Raw genomic sequence first — 21151 nt, forward strand, 5'->3', positions numbered from 1 at the left:
GTATTAGTTTGGACACTCACGATAAAAGGTTATCTTATAAAAATCAGAAAATTGCAAGTTGATCAAAAGGGGGTTTGAAAACGGAAACTACCCAGGCCAGAAGTACCCCCCTTCACCCCTAAAATGTTAGCCTAGTTTCGGCCCAAGCAATGTATTCAGACAATGTTGTGACTGCATTGTGTTTACACTGTTGTGACGACTGCGGGGTACTTACACTTTTGTTCCGATACAATGATGTTACAAACTCGAGGTCAGTGAAAATAGAAAACTAGCTCTAATTCACCATTAAGAATTAAAGCGTGAATGTCTTTAACGGCACTAGCTGGACACTATTGGTAGTAACATGTACTCAAAATATTTGTTGCCATATAACGACTTAACTTGGTAACCAGCAATGAAGAGCTGTTCAGTATACATGTACAACATTGTGAGAAACGGCTTCATCTGAAGTAATGTAGGTTTTGATAAAGAGGTAATTTAAATACTTCAGGCCTGAAGCCTTTTATAAGGCATCTGAAAGCACACAAACTAGTGCAACAATGCGTTTTTCTTTCATTATTCTTCTACAACTTCAATGACAAATTCAGTCAAAATATTCACAGATTTGTTATTTTGTGCAAGTGTTGGACTACACCAAGTGGGAATACTGGTCTTTGACAATTACCAAAGGTGTCCAGTACCCTTTAAGTCCACTGGTATTCATCAAACATGGTAACCGACTTTTACAAAAGGTGTTTCCACACCGTCTGGTGTTGAGAATTTTGAATTCTTTGCTTCAAGGACGGGATTGGTGATTACTCTTCTACCATCCCTTCCTTATGCTAATATATCGTAAAGCATGTGTTATTGGAATTCCATTGGTTCAAATGATGGCTTTAGCTCCAGGGCTTGATGCAATGGTTGAAGCAGCTATCGACCGTAATAACTTCATAACTCTGATAATAGACCTTAAAATCATACAAAGCAAGCTGGTGCGTGCCGCTCATGTCTCTAAAATAACATGACATTATCTTCTAAGATATTCAACGGCTGATTAATTAGTGAAAGCATGATGACACAACCTTGTGTCTTTTCACAACTCCAAATAAGGACCTCGAGATCATTCAATGAAAGAGTCAATTACAAACCATCCTAGAGAATAGTCACACTGATTGTCGATATGCTTAGTTTTAAAAACTGCGCTGCAAATAACTACATGTATGATGCCAAAGCCTTAAGAACGCCATAGAAAAAAATCTTTATGAAAAAACGTTGAACAAGGGTGCTTTTCTAGTCACCATTCTCCTTGCAACTTGAAACACACCCTGAAAGGTTTTAGGGTTCCATGTGAAGTCCAGCGTCCCTTCCATAGTGGGCGGGGTCTCATCTGGAGGGGGCTGAACTCGGAAGTGTCTCATTATTGACGTGAAGAAGATAAAGATTTTCATCTTCCCGAGAGATTCACCCATGCAGGCTCGACGGCCTAGTCCAAAAAAATCAGACCAAAGGAAATTGTGAATTTTACTGTGTTTTTTTCCAGCAATTTCTTATTTTCTGTTTTCATTTTGTGCCTCGTATGTTTTACTGTTTCATAAGATTTTGATCTTCATATCAATATTGACTAGCTTTCCTTTTTATGTTATTGACTTGAAATGTCCGCTATTCAACCTTTGGCTGCCATGGTGTTTTCTTAATGAATGAACAACACCAATGAATGATTTGAGACCCGATCGGCGATATAGAAATAACTTACGCTAAGACTTCATGTTGGGCAGAATGCTTGTGTGCGTGTACATGTACAATGTGTTTAGAATACCCATGTTGGCCAAACTGAATCATTAGAGAGGTTTCGCAAGCGTGCAGATACAGATACAGATACGGATATGATAACCGTATCCGTCAGTCAGCCGCGTGTTGGATTTTGTTTCGCAAACTATAAGTATTCACTTGTGTGCGCTCGCACTCATCATGAGACCCTGTGTTTTATACACTGCATTTTCTCATTGTTTTGCTTGCAAATAACTAACAATTTTCTATCTTTATAAGCACGATACCGGTGAAAGCAATTCCGTGTGAAGTGTTTTTGATCTGGGACAAAAAATACAACAAAAAGTCTGCAAAACAGTATCCGTTTTTGTACGACGTGTATGAGCTCCCGTATCCGTTGCTAACGTGTAAGCAAAATACGATAGTCGCTTATACGCGTCACGTGAACACACATAAAAAAAAATATAATTTTGTTGATGAAATCTATCATCAACGAGCAGAAATTAATCCGATGATCAGAAATAAAGTTGAATCCAATAGCTTACAGCACGCCCCTGCGCAGTCATGTTGAAATGTGATTAAGGATTCACTATCTGTTTGATTGATTAATTACAACATGACCGCATACAAGGTGCATGACCTGCTATTCTCACACGTGGCTTCTATATCTACACATGGCTTCTATCTACATATGGCTTGTACATCCACGAGCCGAGATTTTCAGAGTACATTGACTTGTATTTTAAAGGTTGGTGGTCCGAGGACAGGAAAACATCATTGCCTAAGTTTAATCAGAAAAGAATACTGAGTATGAAGTTCATTCTAGAATCACTTTCCTGTGAAACATTTCCTTCTGACATGAAGAGAAAACTGTATCTGAAAGCCAACCCCCCCCCCAAAAAAAAAAAAGAAAAAAAAAAAAACAGATTTCGGCTGTTATCAGCCAGGGGCAATGTATTTACATGCTGAAAGTGGTTCATGCACTATTTTCATCTTACTTACACAATGGATTTAGCCAAAATTTCCACAGGCTTGTTATTTCATATTATATGGCTGGTCACAGAAAACATTAACACTGACTGCGACTTCTGGCAGCTCTACCAATCCTGCGAAATACCTTTAACAAGTAATTAACATTATGCGAGGAATTCCTATCTTACAACTATTCCCAGAATGATTAATTCAAATAAAAACGTGACTTCTAATTACGAGCAGATTTCTCAATGAGCATGTTCGTATTGTTTTAGTTAGTCCTAGTGTGACTGACATTTACACCAAGTATGTCTGTATAATTATTGTATTTGTTCACTCTGACGTCACACGCACCTACTGTCTGCCCATTGGTCAGCTATTTTGGGGAGTCTATTTGCATGTAAAGACAGTGGCGCCCATCTAACAACAGCTCAAAACATTCACTGGACAGTAACATAATGGTAATGTGGTTCCCAAAATAGTGTCAATAAGATTTATCGTGTGATGATATCAGATTAATTGTGTATGTTTTAAAGGAAACCACATGTTTATATAGGGATACATCCGAAGGGGAAACATCCATCCGAACGGGAAATGGTGTTTACATCCCCTTGTGGGAGTTTACCTTAAGTTCCCATGATGGGAAGATATTTTAAAACAAACAAACCAGCAGGACACAAACTAGCTATGCAAATTAACAAAATATGCATACAACAACCAAACTAATGACAGTGTTGAGCGTGAACAAAATGAGGAAGTCACATTCTATTTGACAGTAAAAGGGGCCATTCAGAGTTATCTAATTGTCATTGTTTACAAATTTCAAGTACCATTGACCAATGATATCATAAAATATATTAACAAACGAAAAAGAAGACAAAATACCCGGCCAAGATCATACATTTCATTCCTGATTAAACCTACAAAAGTAAAAGTTTAAAGCTACTGACATTTGAGACCTTTGATTTAAAGTATCTGGTTTATTTGAGGCATTTATACTTGTTCTTCAGTATGTACATGAAGTAAGATGGATGGGTGTGCTAAATCAACTGCAAATGAATCGTCTCTTACACACTTACAACTTCCGGGTCAAAATTAACCCGGATTCCGAGTACCGTGGATCATGACCTATTTCCGCTGACCCGAAAACTGGCAAAAAAAAATACATGGTAATGGTTCAAACTGACATAGAATCTGAGGGGAACAAATCATATTTTTAGGCCAGTTTCCGGGTCAACTTGACCAGGTCAGGTTCAATGGGACCCCGGGTCAATTCTGACCAGATAGTTTTTAGAGTGTAGTTCAACTAGATTTCTTACCAGCAGAGAACGGTATGCATCCTTCGTGGCGGACCAGCTCGGTGCCCTCATCGTTCAGGAATCGACCGGGGTCAAATGTCTTTGCGTCCGCCCAGATCGAGGGGTCATGATGTACAGACCTGGAAGTAGTATACATCTATATTAAAGGCACGTAAAATCATAAAATGATAGGATACAAATATACAGGAAATTAGTGGTGGTCCGTTCTAGCCAGGGTCCAATTTCATAGAGCCGTTTAAGCACAAAAAGTAGCTAGGCATAACAAAGATGCGTCTCCAGAATAATAAGGTTACCAGCGAACTTCCATGTCACAATAATTTGTGACTGGTATCCTGCTTATTTCTGTGGTGGGTGGGTGTTTGAAAATATATAAGAGGAAAATATATGTTGCACTTCAATGACTCACTGTAAATAAATACATGCGTGACCTTCCGTAAGCAACAGCTACTTCAGATGTAAATAAAATACAAGGTAAAATACAGAAATTATTGTCGACTGTTCTGCGAAAAAGGGTATGAAACGGTTAAAGCCTAAACGTTAGTGTTACAGGTCTCGGGTTTTCCTCTATGTATCCCCCTCGTACAAGACCCATATCATGCTGTCTTCATCTTGGTCGTGTTCCTTGCATCAAACAACAATAACAAATGCTAATATCATCATTTTGCAAATAGGAACCAGACTATTTTGTTCTGCCAGCCTCGGTTTGGAATATACTGATGTCAATGGGAAAACTTCAAGATGGCTGCACCATGATAAAGGTCTTTGGGTCTCGACTATACAAAACTGTACAACTGCTATGTGTTTTACACGTTAAGGAATAACAACTATGTTTTCAGATAGTTTATTAACTTACTACAATTCACAGAATGGTTGATGAATTTCAACTGTTATTAATACCATGGAGGAAAATGCATTTCCTTCCTCCATGGAAAGACCAAAATGCTCACCATTAAAGCATCCTGACCTATTAATGAACGACTACCCATGGCTGACACACTAATACCTCTGCACAAACGACGACAGACCGCAATGGTGCGTGCCCAAAGTGAACGGCAAAAGTTATTCAATATTACGTAATAAAACATTCCAACTTCAACTATGGGAGATTCGGTATTGACAATTAGCATTGAATTAAATACAAACTTAATGCCTTTCCATTAAAGATTGGATAGTCAAAGCTGAATCCGACACATGTGTCCTTCATTTCAAATTACCCTCCGCCAAATGTTGTGGTCTGTCTTATCGTACAGGTCGCCCATTGCTCGTCGGCCATTTTGAAATTTGAGGTAGTTCACGCAGCGCGGAATGCAATTTTGTTTCTGTAGGCCTACGTATCAACATTTCTGTACGTATCAAAATTGCCAAAAAAGGGAATCCTTAGAAAATCAGGACATTTTGAGAGGATGGCAATATTTTATACTACAGGGAAAAATTGCGCGGGGAATCAACATCAAAAAAGAAAACTCAAGATGGTCTCAAGTAACTTCATCAGACTCTTCACAATGACAGTCATGTGATTTAATACCCTCTTGGTCAGAAAATTGACAAGACTAATAATGAAAAAAAAATCCTTTACAAAGGATTTACATGAAAAGATGGCTGCTCCTTGGATATGATGAAGCTGTTTGTTTTTTTTTCTCAAAAAATGCACAAATAATTTTCAATAATGCATGCATTCCCACATTTTATTTCATTTCAATTGATTTGTACACATCGACTCGGAAATATCGAACGGCCTTTGCTCGTGGGAACAGTTGGCCCACCGGCATTATCTGCAGGTCTACTAGTCACTACTCATAAAGTGTTGCTCCGTTACAAACCCCATATTTTGAATTGGAGCAGACCCGCACATTTGGGTCAAACAAACAACTCCGAATTGACAAACACAATAGAAGTTGAAAATACAGAAACCTTGAATGTTCACACTTCTTGCTTTCCTCTTGTCATTGCACATTTAAAGGCAGTGGACACTATTGGTAACTGTCAAAGAATAGCCTTCACAGTTGGTGTATCTCAACATATGCATAAACCAACAAACCTGTGAAAATTTGAGCTCAATCGGTCATCGAACTTGCGAGATAATAATGAATAAAAACACCCATGTCACACGAAGTTGTGTGCGTTTAGATGGTTGATTTCGAGACCTCAAGTTCTAAATCTGAGGTCTCGAAATCAAATTCATGGAAAATTACTTCTTTGTCGAAAACTATGGCACTTCAGAGGGAGCCGTTTCTTACAATGTTTTATACCATCAACCTCTCCCCATTACTCGTCACCAAGAAAGGTTTTATGCTAAAAATTATTTTGAGTAATTACCAATTGTGTCGACTGCCTTTAATGCAGGTTAATTGTACTGCAGTACTGTGGCATGGGTAGAGTTTAAAGATATTCTATCCACCCACTAGGAATAGGTGTGCAAACTATTTCATTTTACATCAATACAGACAGGAGGTCACAGGAGAGTTCAAATGATAAAAGAGGCAGACAACTTGTGTATCAGTTTCCATAGTAACCATAATCCTTATCATTTTAAAGGTTAGCCAGATGGGCAAATGGGCCAAGGTTGAAAATATGTGTTGTTTGTCTGGGTGCGCCGCAAAAATACCTCACAATTATTGTAAACATTTCAAAGTCCAATGACAAATAAGTTATTCAGTGTGAATCTACCGTTTTCCGAAGTTCAGCCAATATTATTTGGGTGTTAATGGTTTTTTTTCTTTTCTTTCTTCTCAGTTTCTCATAAAATTGTTGTTTTGGATGACAGTAAGGTTTGTTGGTATTGGACATTGGACATTCACAGCGGATTTCTACGTTTGAGGTTTCGATATTGGACATCCACATAGATTGGTACAGTGAAAATCAAATTTCCATTTTGGAGACTGCTGTACAAATATTTACATGTCCAATGTCCAATATCGAAAGAAGTAGACATTCGCTGTATGAACCTCTGCAAATATCCAACATCCAATATCAAACTGACTGTGCTATCTTTTGGGGAAAGTTTGACACTGTAAAAAGAAAACAGTCTTAGTGATCCCATTGCATGCAGTGAGCTCGTGTATCGTTATGGTATCTGTACTCACTACCTCGATCGTTTCACAAGGCCTTGGGTTTGCTATATTCGGCTTTAATGCAGAATGCTCCAAAGAATCAATGATTATTTTACAGAATTGTTCGCATCCCAATAACAGCTGCCTGCAGCTTATTCGAGATTGTCATTAACTTTATTATGCTCGGTGCTTTAATGAACTAGAAATGTTGTCGCATACATAAGCACGATTAGATTTTCTCCAGATGGTCCCCTTTGTATATTATGTCAATACGTGTAGTCATGTAGTTTCAGATTAAAGTGACATTTTGTTTAGATTTGATATGGACAGTATTCACGAGAACTTCCTGCAAAACGCAGTTGAAAATATATTATTGCTATACTTCATAATGCGTCAAGTTGATAAGACAATGCTCTAGAATTGCAAAGGACGTGGGTTCGAATCCCACCCGAGTAATCATCATATGCATGTGGAATTGTTTGTCCCCACAGAGCTCAGTAAGTACTGAGTATACATTGCTACAACACCTCAGTGTTTATATTGGGTAAGACCAAAAATAAATATTCTTTATCCCCGATGAAATTTCCATCTGTTATTATGTGTCATTCATTGTTGTACATTTTAAAAGTTGTTAACACTAACCAAATATTCACCCAGACTTCAATGCCTTTCGGAATCTTGTAATCAAATATGGTGGCATCGGTGTAGGCTGCCCTGACTACCATGTACGATAGGCTAGCGGCTCGCTGTATCTCCATCAGGGTAGCCTGACTATATGGTAAAGACTCACGATCTTCCCAGCTGATTGGACGATCTCCAATGACCTACAAACAAATCAGCGAGAAAGTGACAGATGAAATAGCATCAACATTAAATCACATAAAGACAACACCCAGAGTCGACTTGATTAGAAACCGTAGGCCTGTGTCGAGTTTAAAAATAATGATATTTTAAAAATATTATTTAAAATACATAGAAAAATATATAATTATTTTCCTCGGCGATGGTATCCTTGAGATATTACTTTGGGATAACCTTGAGATACTAACGAGGGCCATAAGATCTTGGGATATCCTTGAGATATTAACGTAGGGTATCCATAAGACATTATATTGGGATATCCTTGAGATGTAACTTTGGTATATCCTTGATAATAGACCGTTTTTATATAGCGCTTTTCACGCCTTAGGGCGTCTCAAAGCGCTTCCGACAATATTACCCCTGGTCACCGGGCCTTAAATCATTCTTTAAACCATCTCAGCTCCCTGGGGAGTATACAGCCTGTGCGACAAATACATGCGCTACTCGGCTAAACCAATCACAAGAACCACCTCTGCCCTCGCAGGTACCCATTTACCCCTGGGTGGAGAGAAGCAATTATAGTTAAGTGTCTTGCTCAGGGACACAAGTGTCACGACCGGGATTCGAACTCACACTCTGCTGAACAGAAGCATCAGAGCTTGAGTTCGGTGCTCTTATCCACTCGGCCACGACACCCTTTAATATCTTGGGATATCATTGAGATCTAAACTTGGGATATCTTTGAGATATTAACCTGGGATATCTTTGAGATATTAACCTGGGATATCTTTGAGATATTAACCTGGAATATCCTTGAGATATTATCTCGCCATACGCTTCAGATATTACTCTGGGATATCCTTGATGTGTTACTTTGGGATAAACTTGTTATCTTGGGATATCCCTAAGATATTACTTTGGGATAGCCTTGTTATATTATCTTGCGATATCCTTAATATATTTTCTGGTGATATTCTTGAGGGTGCATGCATATATTTTTTCTTGGGACGTACTTGAGATTAAAACACGAGGTATAGCAATTAGGGGCGGTGTCAAAGGTAGTTGACGAAACATTTGTATAAATCTAAAAACAACCGTCATCGTCATCTTGCTCTCCCAGCCTCAGTTTAGAAAACATTATTTCAAATGTGTAGAAAGCTAGATGACGTTTCAAACAGCCATGAACTTTCTCAACTCTTCCTCTCCTCATTTCAATTTTCTGAGACTTCTTATATATTTTCTTACATCTTTCCTCTAGGAGTATGACTGGCAGTGCTAGAATTGAAATCCCACACAGAGACTCACAAAGGTTGACAAACGCATTCCAAGGTTAAATCCTCCGCCAGATGATGACGTAGGGGCAATAAATAATTATACTAAAACAGCTGCAAATGCTAATATGGTGGCTAAATGCAAGCATGGAGGAAGGGTGAAAGCCTTAGGTGACTCGACTTGCTCTACTGATGACAGCAGTGAACTTTCAGCTTTGTTTCTTCTTCAAACACTGAACACAATGATTGCGTGGTTTTCACTAGGCCCCACCGATCTCATCCAAGACTGTTCTTGATCAGGATGTAGTGATGCATGTTGGGATGATATTACTTCAGTGGGCGCAATGCGTATAGTCACAATCGTACACACATGATTATTATGATCAAGCATGGAAGATCCAAAGTAAGATTATATTTTTGGATCGATCCTTATTCCTAGTAAGGCAAAGAATTATAGTAAATGTTTCATGATGAACACAATAGTTATGGTTAGTCAATATAAACAGGTGACCGGGGGTTATTATCCAGTGTGTAATGTTTTACTCCAAATTTTTAACTATGTAACTGTTCATGTAATTCTGCTGCTGGCAGCGAATTGAATAGAATTTTAATAAACCATTGAATGAATGAATGAATGAATGAAATGAATGCCAACAGTTCTTGTGCAGCTAAAGTTATAGAGCCCTCTATAATTATTGTTAGATTTGACCAAAGGTTTGACCTCAACTAATCTACCTCAGCATGATGTGTTAAACATCAAAATAATATGACCCTATAGAGGGCATACCTTCTTAATTTCTTGATGGACTCGATCCTGAATATCAAGAAGGAAACTCATATAAAGCAAAGACCACAAGAGTGTGAAAGAAGCAGATTCAATCCCAGCGCCAAGTAAATCCATCAGAACATACGATAGCTCATCATATAGCTGAAGTTCTCTGGATCCTGATCAATCTTCGCCAGGTAAGCATCGGTGAAATCTCGTGGTTCCTCACCTACACTTCGAGAGTCCGCGTGTTTTTGAATCTGATCTTCCAGGAAGTCGTCAAGACCTTTTGCCGCCTCTTTAACACTGGTACCACCCGACGTGCTAAAGCCACTGTTGTCGAGCATGAGTACCCGCGAATATTTGAGGAGACTTTGGAACACGTGGTCATCGTGAGCGTAGCGAAGTCCAAAGATCAATGCAAAGAGAACGTTTGCCGTGTGTGCACCCAGCAAATCCCTGCAGTCTACTGCTTGATTTTGAAGACCCTTTAAACATAGAAAAGAACAAGAATTATCATTGACTGATGCAAACGCACCTTTTTCTACACCTGGGTCAGAATTGACCCAGTTCTGGGCCTTTCCGGTCAGGCGAGGAAAGATACCACATGGAAACAAAAAACAATTATCACTTATCGTATACGAATATATACGATAACCTATCGTGTACGTACACGATAAATTTAAACTTACTGTGTACGTACACGATACGTCAATGTGTACGAGATTTGCCGCATACGCTGCCGTATTTTTGACAAGTTCCTCAACTTGTTTTGTGATGGAGCCCTCGAGGCTGACTTTACCGAAGCCAAAGCTACGAAATGTAATCAGAGCGAAACTTCGCTTGTTCTTCAATCGGTCACCACAAGGGCCATCAAAAATACCTGGATATCAGAACAAAAAAATTGATTTGAAACTTTGCATTTAAGGCTTTGGACACTATTGGTAATACTCAAAAAAATTATTAGCATAAAACCTTTCTTGGTGACGAGTAATGGGGAGAGGTTGATGGTACACAACATTGTAATAAACGGCTCCCTCTGAAGTGCCATAGTATTTGAGAGAGAAGTAATTTTCCACGATATTGATTTCGAGACCTCAAGTTTTGAACTTGAGGTCAGGCTCGAAATCAACCATCTAAACGTACACAACTTCGTATGACAAGGGTGTTTTTTCTTTCATTATTATCTCGCAACTTCGATGACCGATTCAGCTCAAATTTTCACAGGTTAGTTATTTTATGCAAATGTTGAGAAACACCAACTGTGAAGGCTAGTCTTTGACAATTACCAATAGTGTCCACTGCCTTTAAAAGAGATTTGAACATCTCTTTAGAGTAGAGTTTGTTCTGAAAAGAACCGGTGGTTAACGACTCAACGTTTTGGTCAGATTATGCTCTGATCGCCTTGTACACAATCCACGTTTATGTGACAACTCAACTTGAATTTTGAATTGTTAAATAAGCATAATTTTGTTTTGCTTATAAGCACAACAAAATTATGCTTACCAGAAAAGGGTTACCAGCGAAAACACCAATTCAAATGTGGCGTTTGTGACTTGTTTCCTATTTATTGTTGCTTGGCAGAAATCTTTTAGCCAAATTTTTCTGCTCTCTGAAATTGGGCCCTGAAAAAATATAAAGGATTTGTTAATCCGAGTCGGGTCATGCTAACCACCATAAGGATATATGGCACACTAAAAAATCTTCTCGGTGTCTATCTAACCCAGCAATAGAATTTGCTATGTAGGGGCCTATATGGGAAGATATGCCTCCCTTTTGCAAGAAAAGAACACTGCATGCCAATTACTTGACTCGTATATATGGTGAAACCGACACAAGAACTTATCAATGCTTTCAATCTTATCTAATACAAGTACATTCCATATATTCCTTTCAGATAGCGAGGTAAAACTATGCATTAAGAGGTAATAGCTTTGACCTCTCATCATCTCATGCCATAGAGAAGAGAAGCTGAAATACTCTCCCGCGCATTATGATTTAGCACGTAGGCCTCTGAGGTCTCAAGGTAAATTTGTATATTATTTTCCAGACGGTCCCTGATCGGATCGTAACTAAGACTGAGCAGACCTCTTAAAGACATTGTCCTTTTGCATCAGACGATTTTATTCATGAATTTTGTTATGTGGCAGGATTTTATGTTGCAGGGCATGCATGGGACCATGGCCGAGGGGTGCGGGATGCAGCATGTAAATATGTTGTTGTTGTTGTTGTTGTTGTTGTTGTTGTTGTTGTAGTTGTTGTTGTTGTTGTTTTGAGAGTTTATTTGCACGAAAAAGATGAAGTAACACTGGCCACCAGAGCACAAATGAAAGCGAGATTATGCAAAGATAATATACAAAGAGACATGATCATTTTAAAAAACAAATAAATAAACCAGTTACAAGAATAATGTGTGGACTGCGTAAAAATACAAACGTCGGGCATGGTTTAACCTACCGTAAGATATAAGTTGCTTTATACAAATGGCAGGAGAAACTGTTGACCGAAATTATTTCAGTCTTATTAAAGGAACACGTTGCCTTGGATCGGACGAGTTGGTCAAAACAAAAGCGTTTGTAACCGTTTTGTATATAATGCATATGGTTGGAAAGATGTTTTAAAAGTAGAATACAATGATCCACACAAGTTTGCCTCGAAATTGCGTGGTTTTCCTTCTACTGTGAGAACTAACACGGTCGGCCATTTATGGGAGTCAAAATTTTGACCCCCATAAATGGCCGACGTGTTAGTCGACGAGGTAAAAGGAAAACCACGCAATTTCGAGACATGTTTGTGTGGATCCTTGTATTCTACTTTTACAACATCTTTCTACCCATATGCATTTTATAAAAAACGACTACAAACGCTTTTCAAAGACCAACTCGACCGATTCAAGGCAACGTGTTCCTTTAATGCTATCATTTTGAGGACCATTGTGGGATATCGGTACTGAATCAAATCTTAGTTCTTAAGAGAAACAAAGCAGTCGCAACACTCATTTGCTAAAAACAACTCAGAATAAAACAAAATTGAATCTTGCTATATTATACGCATTAGTTTGTATACTTTGATGGATTGAAAGCTTCTACTTTCTTCTTCCGGAGTTGGGGGTTGTGGGGGGAAATTCGGATGGTTTAAGGCCTTTTTCCCCTTTTTGTTTTAAAGACAGAATTTTGTTGTCATGTCTAACCAAAAGGCTGTTTGTTATATACATGCCTAATGGGGGCGCTGTTCATATAGGGTGTCCAGATTGAAAAGCAGTAACCATGTATTACTTTACCCATACAAGGTAGTCTCCCCTTCACCGTTCATCATTATTCACTTGGTCTTTTTTATCTGGATGCTAATAGTACGCTTGAGCACAAGAGGGCGCCATTTCAGTGAACTTGAGGCTGATTTCATTGAACTTACAATTATTGTTTAACTTGTGACTGCCCTTCTTACCTTTATATTCAGGATTGTGTATCCTCAGCCGATGGATATCGCGGCTTATCTGCAAAGTCCAATCCCGTCTTCACTAGCACCTCTCGAGCTGCCTCCCAACCCGTCACAAACACCACCCAACGCCCCTCCATCTTCACGCTGAACACGCTACCGTATTCATGTGCCAACTCGACCCACTTGTTCAGGAACTCATCGCCCGTACCGAAGTCGACAAAACTCCCTAGAAATGGGACGGTCTTTGGGCCCGGTGGAAAGCAATTTTTTGCCAGGTTGATGGTTCCCCATAGTTATACAGTTATAAACTGGTTATAAACAGCATTGTTTTTAAACACAAAATCAACAGTGTAGAAGCTATCTATAACTCAGTTACAGACAATTTGCTCCAGAGCCACTCTCTTAACCGGAATCAACCTTGAACCCTCATAATTATTTATAAACCAAAAACAGCCAGTGCCTTTACAGAAAACACAATACAGAGAGTATCCTGGCCTACACGCGGTGTTTCTCCGTGTAGAATGTTAAATGCACTGGAGCACAACAACGGGACCAGACAAAATATTTCTCGGTTACAGTTTCAACAATCGTTGCATGGGGTGGGGGGCATGATCCTCTGGGCCTCTATTGTGTCTTCATTGGGGGCGTGGAATCTCAGGAACTCTTTAAGAAGATTTAATAGGGAGGAAACTAGTGTACTAATTTTAGAGCCTTAAAGGCATGTTATGGAAACATTTTGTGGAAAACCCCTGCCCCATCCTCCGGCATGTTTCAAGGTATACTTTTCAGAGACCCTTTCCGATTGGCTTCGGATTGGACTCCGGCTGGATACTCACCTTCTTTTAAAGCGCACGATTTCGAAATGACTGATGGAGCCGGAGGCGTGTATAAACCGTATTTTCGAAAAGACACAGAGTGGAAAATTAACATCCATGAACAGATCTAACTAAACTCAACTACAGTATTTTATTTTCATGTTGAAAACGAAAAGGTATAGACAAGTTAGGTATTGAATACATTTAAGATAAAAGATACATTTTAAGAAAATGAAAAATAAGGGAATTTGATTTCGCTCGGGCTGTTCGAACAGTAAACGTATATAATAGACAACTAAACAGCACTTCAACAAATTCTGCTGATCATTACCTGAAAGTTAAGAAAACTCATAAACAAAAGTGGGCCGGTGGTTTGTAAAAAAAGAACTGTACAACTCATAAATAAACATTGGTTTGGCCGGTGTCACAAACGAATGTCCCCGGGGATTATGTCCCCTAGTTTGGCAAGTTAAGTTGTCTAGAAATTTCGTCGATAGCGCCCTCTTTTGACTAAACTTTCTATAGCCTTCTTTGACTAAGGCCATGTCCGAAACGGCTACAGCTACGGCTAGATCGCGCGTCTGCCTATTCTTCAACACTGGTAGACGCGCTGATCTAGACGTAGCTGTAGCCGAAGTCGTCGTTTCGGACACGGTCTTACACAGGGGTGCGTTTTGGCGACCAGAACCAAAGCCCAACCAACTCAGCAAGTCGGTTACCGGTTGGTCTGAACAGCATCGTCACCGCGCTCAACCGAATACGCAAAAACGCTCAACCGCCGATAACCAATGTTTCTGGTTGGGGTCGCCAAAACGCACTCCAGGTGACACCGGGTTAATCTAAAATGGTCCCTTGTCCTTATCCGCAATGATAAAAACAGATGTATACACATGTACGTCGGATTCAACTGCGAATCTCCAGAACCATGAAGGTCATGTGCAATGATTAGAGGTCAAAGGTGATTATGGACGTGGTCTCAACAGCAGATCTATGGCGTTATTCTCGAGCCTCGAAGTGTGATGTTCAGGCTACATATAGGGCTAGCTAACCCCGCACACTTCGACATTACTATTGTGTGCTTAGTCAAATTGTTGAGACTTTAGATATGTGTTTTATGTTTACTGGGAAGCTGAAATTAAGTATGTTAAAACATGCATTGAACAATTGTTAACGAACCAATTTTCTGAGGAATCATTGAACAAATTTCGTGGCATTTTTCCGGTAACAATGCCTGTTGCAGCTGTAGTGGTATGGAATTTTGGAAGTATTCAATGGGATCTAATGTGATCCACATGGGGTCCCATTGAACCCAATAATTGAATCCTACTGAATCCCGTTGAAAATATCAATGGGACTCAATGGGATTCAACTCGAATTTTGTTCCTGAGTACCGTACATAATATTGAGTATAGTCTATAAATAAACCAATTCAATTAATTACTTATTGTCAATTACAAAGATAAAAATGGAAAATGTGCATGTCTAAACATTGATGAAAGCTTCACCACGAACAGAACACTAAACAAGCAAAGTATAAAGATATTATGGTCGACCTCCTAGACGCTGGGCCGACAGTTAGCCAACAGGTGTGAGTACATTTTAAATGTAGGCCTATATACAGAGGACTGTTAAAGATAAAAAGCACCATTATTACATTTTGGTCTAATAAAAGTTTAAAGCCCCAAATTCCACAGATTTTCATTTCATGTACATTGGGTCAAGCAAAATGTTAACACTGTCTGCAATTTTTTTTTTCAGTACAAATCCTGTCATAATGCATTCAACATAGCAATTTGTCTCATTATTCAGTATTTAGGCTAAACCAATTTCAAATTCTAAATGCAGACTCTGTTATGAATCACCAGTGGGTTTTGTTTCCTTCAAGAGCTCTCTATGATGAAAATAATTGAATACTTTTGAACGCAGTAGGTGGCAGCAGACTTACCAGTTAAACTCGCATCGTTAACTTTTCTGAGCACGTGCACATTATAAACCAAGAACAGTGAACTAACTTTAGGTAGGTCTGGTGCCACCCAGCGTACCAACAAACACAACATTAGCCTTTTGAGATAATGGTGGCGACTGAAGACCATGTAAACTTTGTTTACAATAAGTGTGACCTTGTGCATTTTTTAGGTAATCATACTGGACTGGCCCTATTGCAAGGAATAGTGACATTATTTTGTTTTGTCATAATTTCCGCATAAATCCAAGAGTTATGAAAGAAAAAGCTGGACAAGTTTTGACATGTGGCCCCTGTAATCATATCAAAAGTTGATAAAATTGGTTAGTGCAATCGCCATAAAATATATGATTTTATATTTTCTTCCATTGGGCAGGCAGTGAACAAATCGTACCTGCAGGACTGGAAGTCCAGGCTCTGTGGCTCTTTTGTAAACGTGTGATATCACAGGTCACATCGTCTATAGTAGTTCACTGTTTGGTTTTGGTGTAACTCAAACATAGTGTCATGAACTCAAACCTAATAGTGTCATGGTGATGTGTCCACATTATCTCAGGATGGCTTATTGCAGTGTGCACCTCTCATTTCAGTTTGGAGTTTATTAATCTCTAAACGGATCTCTGAGAACTCTCGAGATGTGTCGTCTCTGTTTGTCACATGACTTTTTCTTTGAGGCACAGGTCATCCACTTGCAGGTTCCGTCATCACAGGACGGGGAACACGTCATCTGCTGAACTAGCATCAACTCAGTATTGCGATACATCACACAACCTTGGCCTAACAGCGCCCTCTTGAGGTCACCGAAGCATCGCTGGGGCTCCTCCTGACTACCGTAACATCTCACAATCTATAGAGATATCAAATAATAAACCACAAGGGAAACTGTTTACGTGATTTGGGTTTGTACAACGACAAATTGCCAAGACAAGATGTGAACCAACGACCTCCGGATTAACGTGCCGACTGAGCTACCTATGCCCTAAGTTGGAGAATCATGAGAAAGTCATGTTTGGTCAACGAAGAGCCTCAAAAAACTCTTCTCTGAACATGTTGAATGTGTTGGAGATTTTAGGGACGATTTATCAGCGACATGAACAAACATTGTGCACTGGATTCCGACTGAGGCATATTCTCATAAAACGCAAATCGATTGCGCAACAGCTCGCCAGTGATCAATCGATATTAACATCCTATAGTCAAAAATATTGATCCTTATAATACACTCAATAAAAGGTAAAAATTTACCCGGATTTTGCGTTTCCATTGGGCTTTGACCGTGTCAGTGTGACCCGGAATCTGTTTCAAAATGTCAAAGAAATTGTCAAGCTGACATAGAATCTGAGTCAAAATCACATTTTTTTTGCCAGTTTCCGGGTCAACTTGACCCCAAAACAGGTCAGACTCAATGGGACTCGGAATTCGGGTGAATTCTGACTGGAAGGTTTGTTCAGAGTGTGATAAAGACTTACCTGGCATTGGTTACTATTAGCGTAGGCTCCCGTCAAGCCATGTCTCTGTTGCTCAGAGAGTCTACGTCTAAGTTGGTACCACGAACATCCTAACATGAAGTTGAGTTGATTCTCCACAAAGACATGTTTGCCAAAATGCAGTAAACTAGCGCATGGACCAACGCCCGTAGGAACGTTCTTCAGGTGGACGAATCCTTCAACAAAAACAGACAACCATTAATTAATGGGTAAGCACGGTAACTTTAGTATTATAGTGTAAAATTGTGTTTTCAAAATGTGACCCGTGCGAAAGGGCCTCACGTCATTATGTCTGTGCGATTTTGTTCTTACGTCATAACAAGTGTTTATGTTATGACAAGGGCCCGCGTGCTAATTTTCGGTATCCGCCGAATGTAGCCCAAAGGACAAAACAAAGAGGGAAAACAAAGGAACTCCATAAGGGAAAGGACAAAAGAAAGAACAAAAGAACGCTACACACAAATATTATAAAATGTATTTTGAGAAGCACTGTTTCGGCTGTGCGCCTTTGTGCGCATGCTTGTTTGAATATGGCTGAATAAAGAGGCAAATACTTTCAATGAATTTGTCATAATTATTCAGTGGGGCTTCTGACATTGTAGGATGTTTTAAGAAGAAGTAGCCACATTCAAGTACATTGTTTATGCATTTTTGGGCATCCATACATTTCCCTAAAGCTAAACATGGTAAGTCTGCTGCCACCTTGCGTCCTAAAAAGTTCCTCATTCATTCTAGACCGGTGTCAGATGCAATTGTGTCCGCCATGCAATACTGTCCGCTCCGGACACTTTTGCATATGCAATCGTGTCCGGGCTATGACATGCACTTAGCTTGTAAACAAAAAAATGGCGAACCTGTTCCGTAGACCAGGGGCGTTTAATTTACTGCAAGGACGGTTTTGCACGGGGGCGGACACAACTGCATATGCAAATGTGTCCGGGCGGACACAATTGCATTATGCAGCAGCGTCCGGCCGGACACGATTGCATATGCAAAACCGTCTGGCGGACACTATCGCATATGCAATAATGTCCTCCGGATAGTATTGCATAGAGGACATGATTGCATGCGACACAGGTCAACTGTTCAGTACCCGCAAAGATACACCTCAAAGTGTGACGTCTTAATGTTCAGGCTACATTAATTAAATCTTACCTGTAAACACATACGATTTCCGTAGAGCAATGACTAAACGAGATGTATTTTCACTGGTAACCAGCACCACAGTGTTCCCTTGCTTTACCAAACGCCTCCCCTTGTAGACTAGCTTGACTTTAACGACCAGCACGGTGACATTGGTTGGTATCAATGCGGCAGGTGATTGCGAGGCCGATATGAACACGTGAGGTTCTTGAAGTGATAAGCAAGACTTCGTTATCCTTAACACTTTACCAGCCAAAACTATTTGGGGGGAAAACATTTTTTGTTTTTAATTTAGCAATTAGTTTGATTCGTTTTTAGTAAGGCCGAATTTAAAGAGAATTGGCTTGGCAATCGTTCGATTGTTTAAAACTTTTATAAATGTAGATAATTATACAACAAAACTAACAAGTGGAATAATTATTTATTCCAATTAACAGCGAACGCTTTTACATAAAATCTGGAGAGGTTTTTAGTCCACGCGTTAAGAATAACTCGTAGTTGTAAACCCAATTTGGGAAGCGTTTTATACAGAAACTTTTCTCAAATAAAATGTTGGTGATAAGAGCCAATGTCGTTTTCATTGACTACTAAACTTGGAAGTAAAATGGTTCTAAAAGTGCTTTCAAACAAGTAAGTTGGCATTGCAATCAATTTTAGGAGTGCTTGAAACGTAGTACACATCTTCCCTGGATATTTTGCATTATGTTAGATGACAATTTCAATTTGATTTTGAATATTGCTTTCTTTAGTATACTACATATATACCCAATCATCATAATAATTAATCAAGTTTGATTTTTTTTTTTTAACTCGAATGAAACCAAAGTAGATAGGCCTATTTTGTGTTTAATGGGCTTATGAGAAACAGTATATTACATGATATAGCTTTACTATTTACAACCAATGCTACAATAAGCCTACTTACCAAAATCCGCCTCACAAAACAATTCTTGGGGATGCTTACGAACAAAAAAATCTGTTTCTCCATTTGTGAAATAACTGCAGTTGGTTTGCTTGATGTATAAACAGCTACAAATGATCACAGTAAACCACAGTAGAAGCATTGTTGAGGCTGTGCACGATTTTCTGGGTATTTTATATACCATTTGTGCGTGGTAATCAACCCGTCTTCACGTTCTCATTCATTTGTTGAAAATGAAAAAATGAAGATGAAATCGGTGTTTTTTATAAGCAATGTTGGGTTGCAGTTATCGCAATACGATAAGCCCTTCCGCTTGCTGATATGAATTGAGGGTTAGGATGTTGGTCGAATAGTAATGATTGGGCCAATTCAGGGCTATACATAACAGTATAATTGATACAGCAAGCGCAGCTTCTTATCTGGTTTCGTCCTCTATTTCTATTGCCCTGTGACCAAAAACACCAAAAACACCAAAAACACCAAAAACACCAAAAACACCAACAACACCAACAACACCAACAACACCAACAACACCAACAACACCAACAACACCAACAACACCAACAACACCAACAACACCAACAACACCAACAACACCAACAACACCAACAACACCAACAACACCAACAACACCAACAACACCAACAACACCAACAACACCAACAACACCAACAACACCAACAACACCATCAACACCAACAACACCATCAACACCAACAATATCCTAGCCTTTAATCAAGGCTCCGCCGCTCGCGCTGGTCTTTTTTTTTCGTGCTTGATATTTTAGGGTCGTGCTTGACATCAGGGGTGCTGGTGTCAGATGCAATTGTGTCCGTCATGCAATACTGTCCGCTCCGGACACTTTTGCATATGCAATCGTGTCCGGGGCTATGCAAAAAAAAACGTCCGGCGGACATGTACATGACTGTACATGTATGTGCGTGCGTGCTGAACCTACGTATTATTATGCACCATGAATATTCACGTATTTTATTATTGCAGCGAATACCCAACGGCCGAACATTTCCCATGTCATTCATGACATGCACTTAGCTTGTGAAAAAATTGCAAACGTGTTCCGTCAACCAAGGGCGTTTAAATTTTCTGCAAGGACGGTTTTGCACGGGGGCGTACACAACTGCATATGCAATCGGTCCAGGTGGACACAATTGCATTATGCAGCAGCGTCCGGGTATCGCGTCCGGGCGGACACGATTGCATATGCAAAACCGTCCGGCGAACATTATTGCATATGCAATCATGTCCTCCGGATAATATCGCATAGAGGACATAATTGCGACACCGGCCGCGTGCGCCTTGACCAAAGGCTAATATTATCCAAGGAGTGGTCTGCACTAAGACATTACATTGATATATTGTGGACACAGCACTATGACCATAGAGCTATATGACGGTCGGTCGGTTTTGGTTGGGTTTATTTTTTGAGGGGACGGTTTC

The 21151-nt window shown here is 39.5% G+C and overlaps 3 protein-coding genes across 3 annotated transcripts in view; all 3 read right to left on the bottom strand.

Moving 5' to 3' along the window:
- Positions 1-4079, bottom strand: part of LOC139954446 (adhesion G-protein coupled receptor G7-like) — a 36527-nt gene extending 32448 nt beyond the window's left edge. The window contains exon 1 of the mRNA XM_071954246.1: positions 4038-4079. The gene's annotated coding sequence lies outside the window, so the exon portion shown is untranslated. The remainder of the gene's footprint in view (positions 1-4037) is intronic.
- Positions 1239-9997, bottom strand: LOC139949812 (cytochrome P450 2U1-like). The gene is made up of 4 exons (XM_071948356.1): positions 9947-9997; positions 7730-7911; positions 4038-4156; positions 1239-1462 (listed from the first exon to the last, which is right to left on the bottom strand). Exons 1-4 carry the CDS (start codon positions 9995-9997, stop codon positions 1239-1241), a joined length of 576 nt encoding a protein of 191 aa, XP_071804457.1.
- Positions 9998-14393: 4396 nt separating this feature from the next.
- LOC139954319 (uncharacterized) lies at positions 14394-19898 on the bottom strand. Its single transcript, XM_071954071.1, has 4 exons — positions 19697-19898; positions 18784-19029; positions 17611-17804; positions 14394-16988 (listed from the first exon to the last, which is right to left on the bottom strand). The coding sequence occupies exons 1-4, from the start codon at positions 19875-19877 to the stop codon at positions 16743-16745; spliced, it is 867 nt and encodes a 288-aa protein (XP_071810172.1). The 5' UTR covers positions 19878-19898; the 3' UTR covers positions 14394-16742.
- Between the last annotated feature and the right edge of the window lie 1253 nt (positions 19899-21151).

The sequence above is a fragment of the Asterias amurensis genome, chromosome 2, assembly GCF_032118995.1.
Source record: "Asterias amurensis chromosome 2, ASM3211899v1".
Taxonomy (NCBI): domain Eukaryota; kingdom Metazoa; phylum Echinodermata; class Asteroidea; order Forcipulatida; family Asteriidae; genus Asterias; species Asterias amurensis.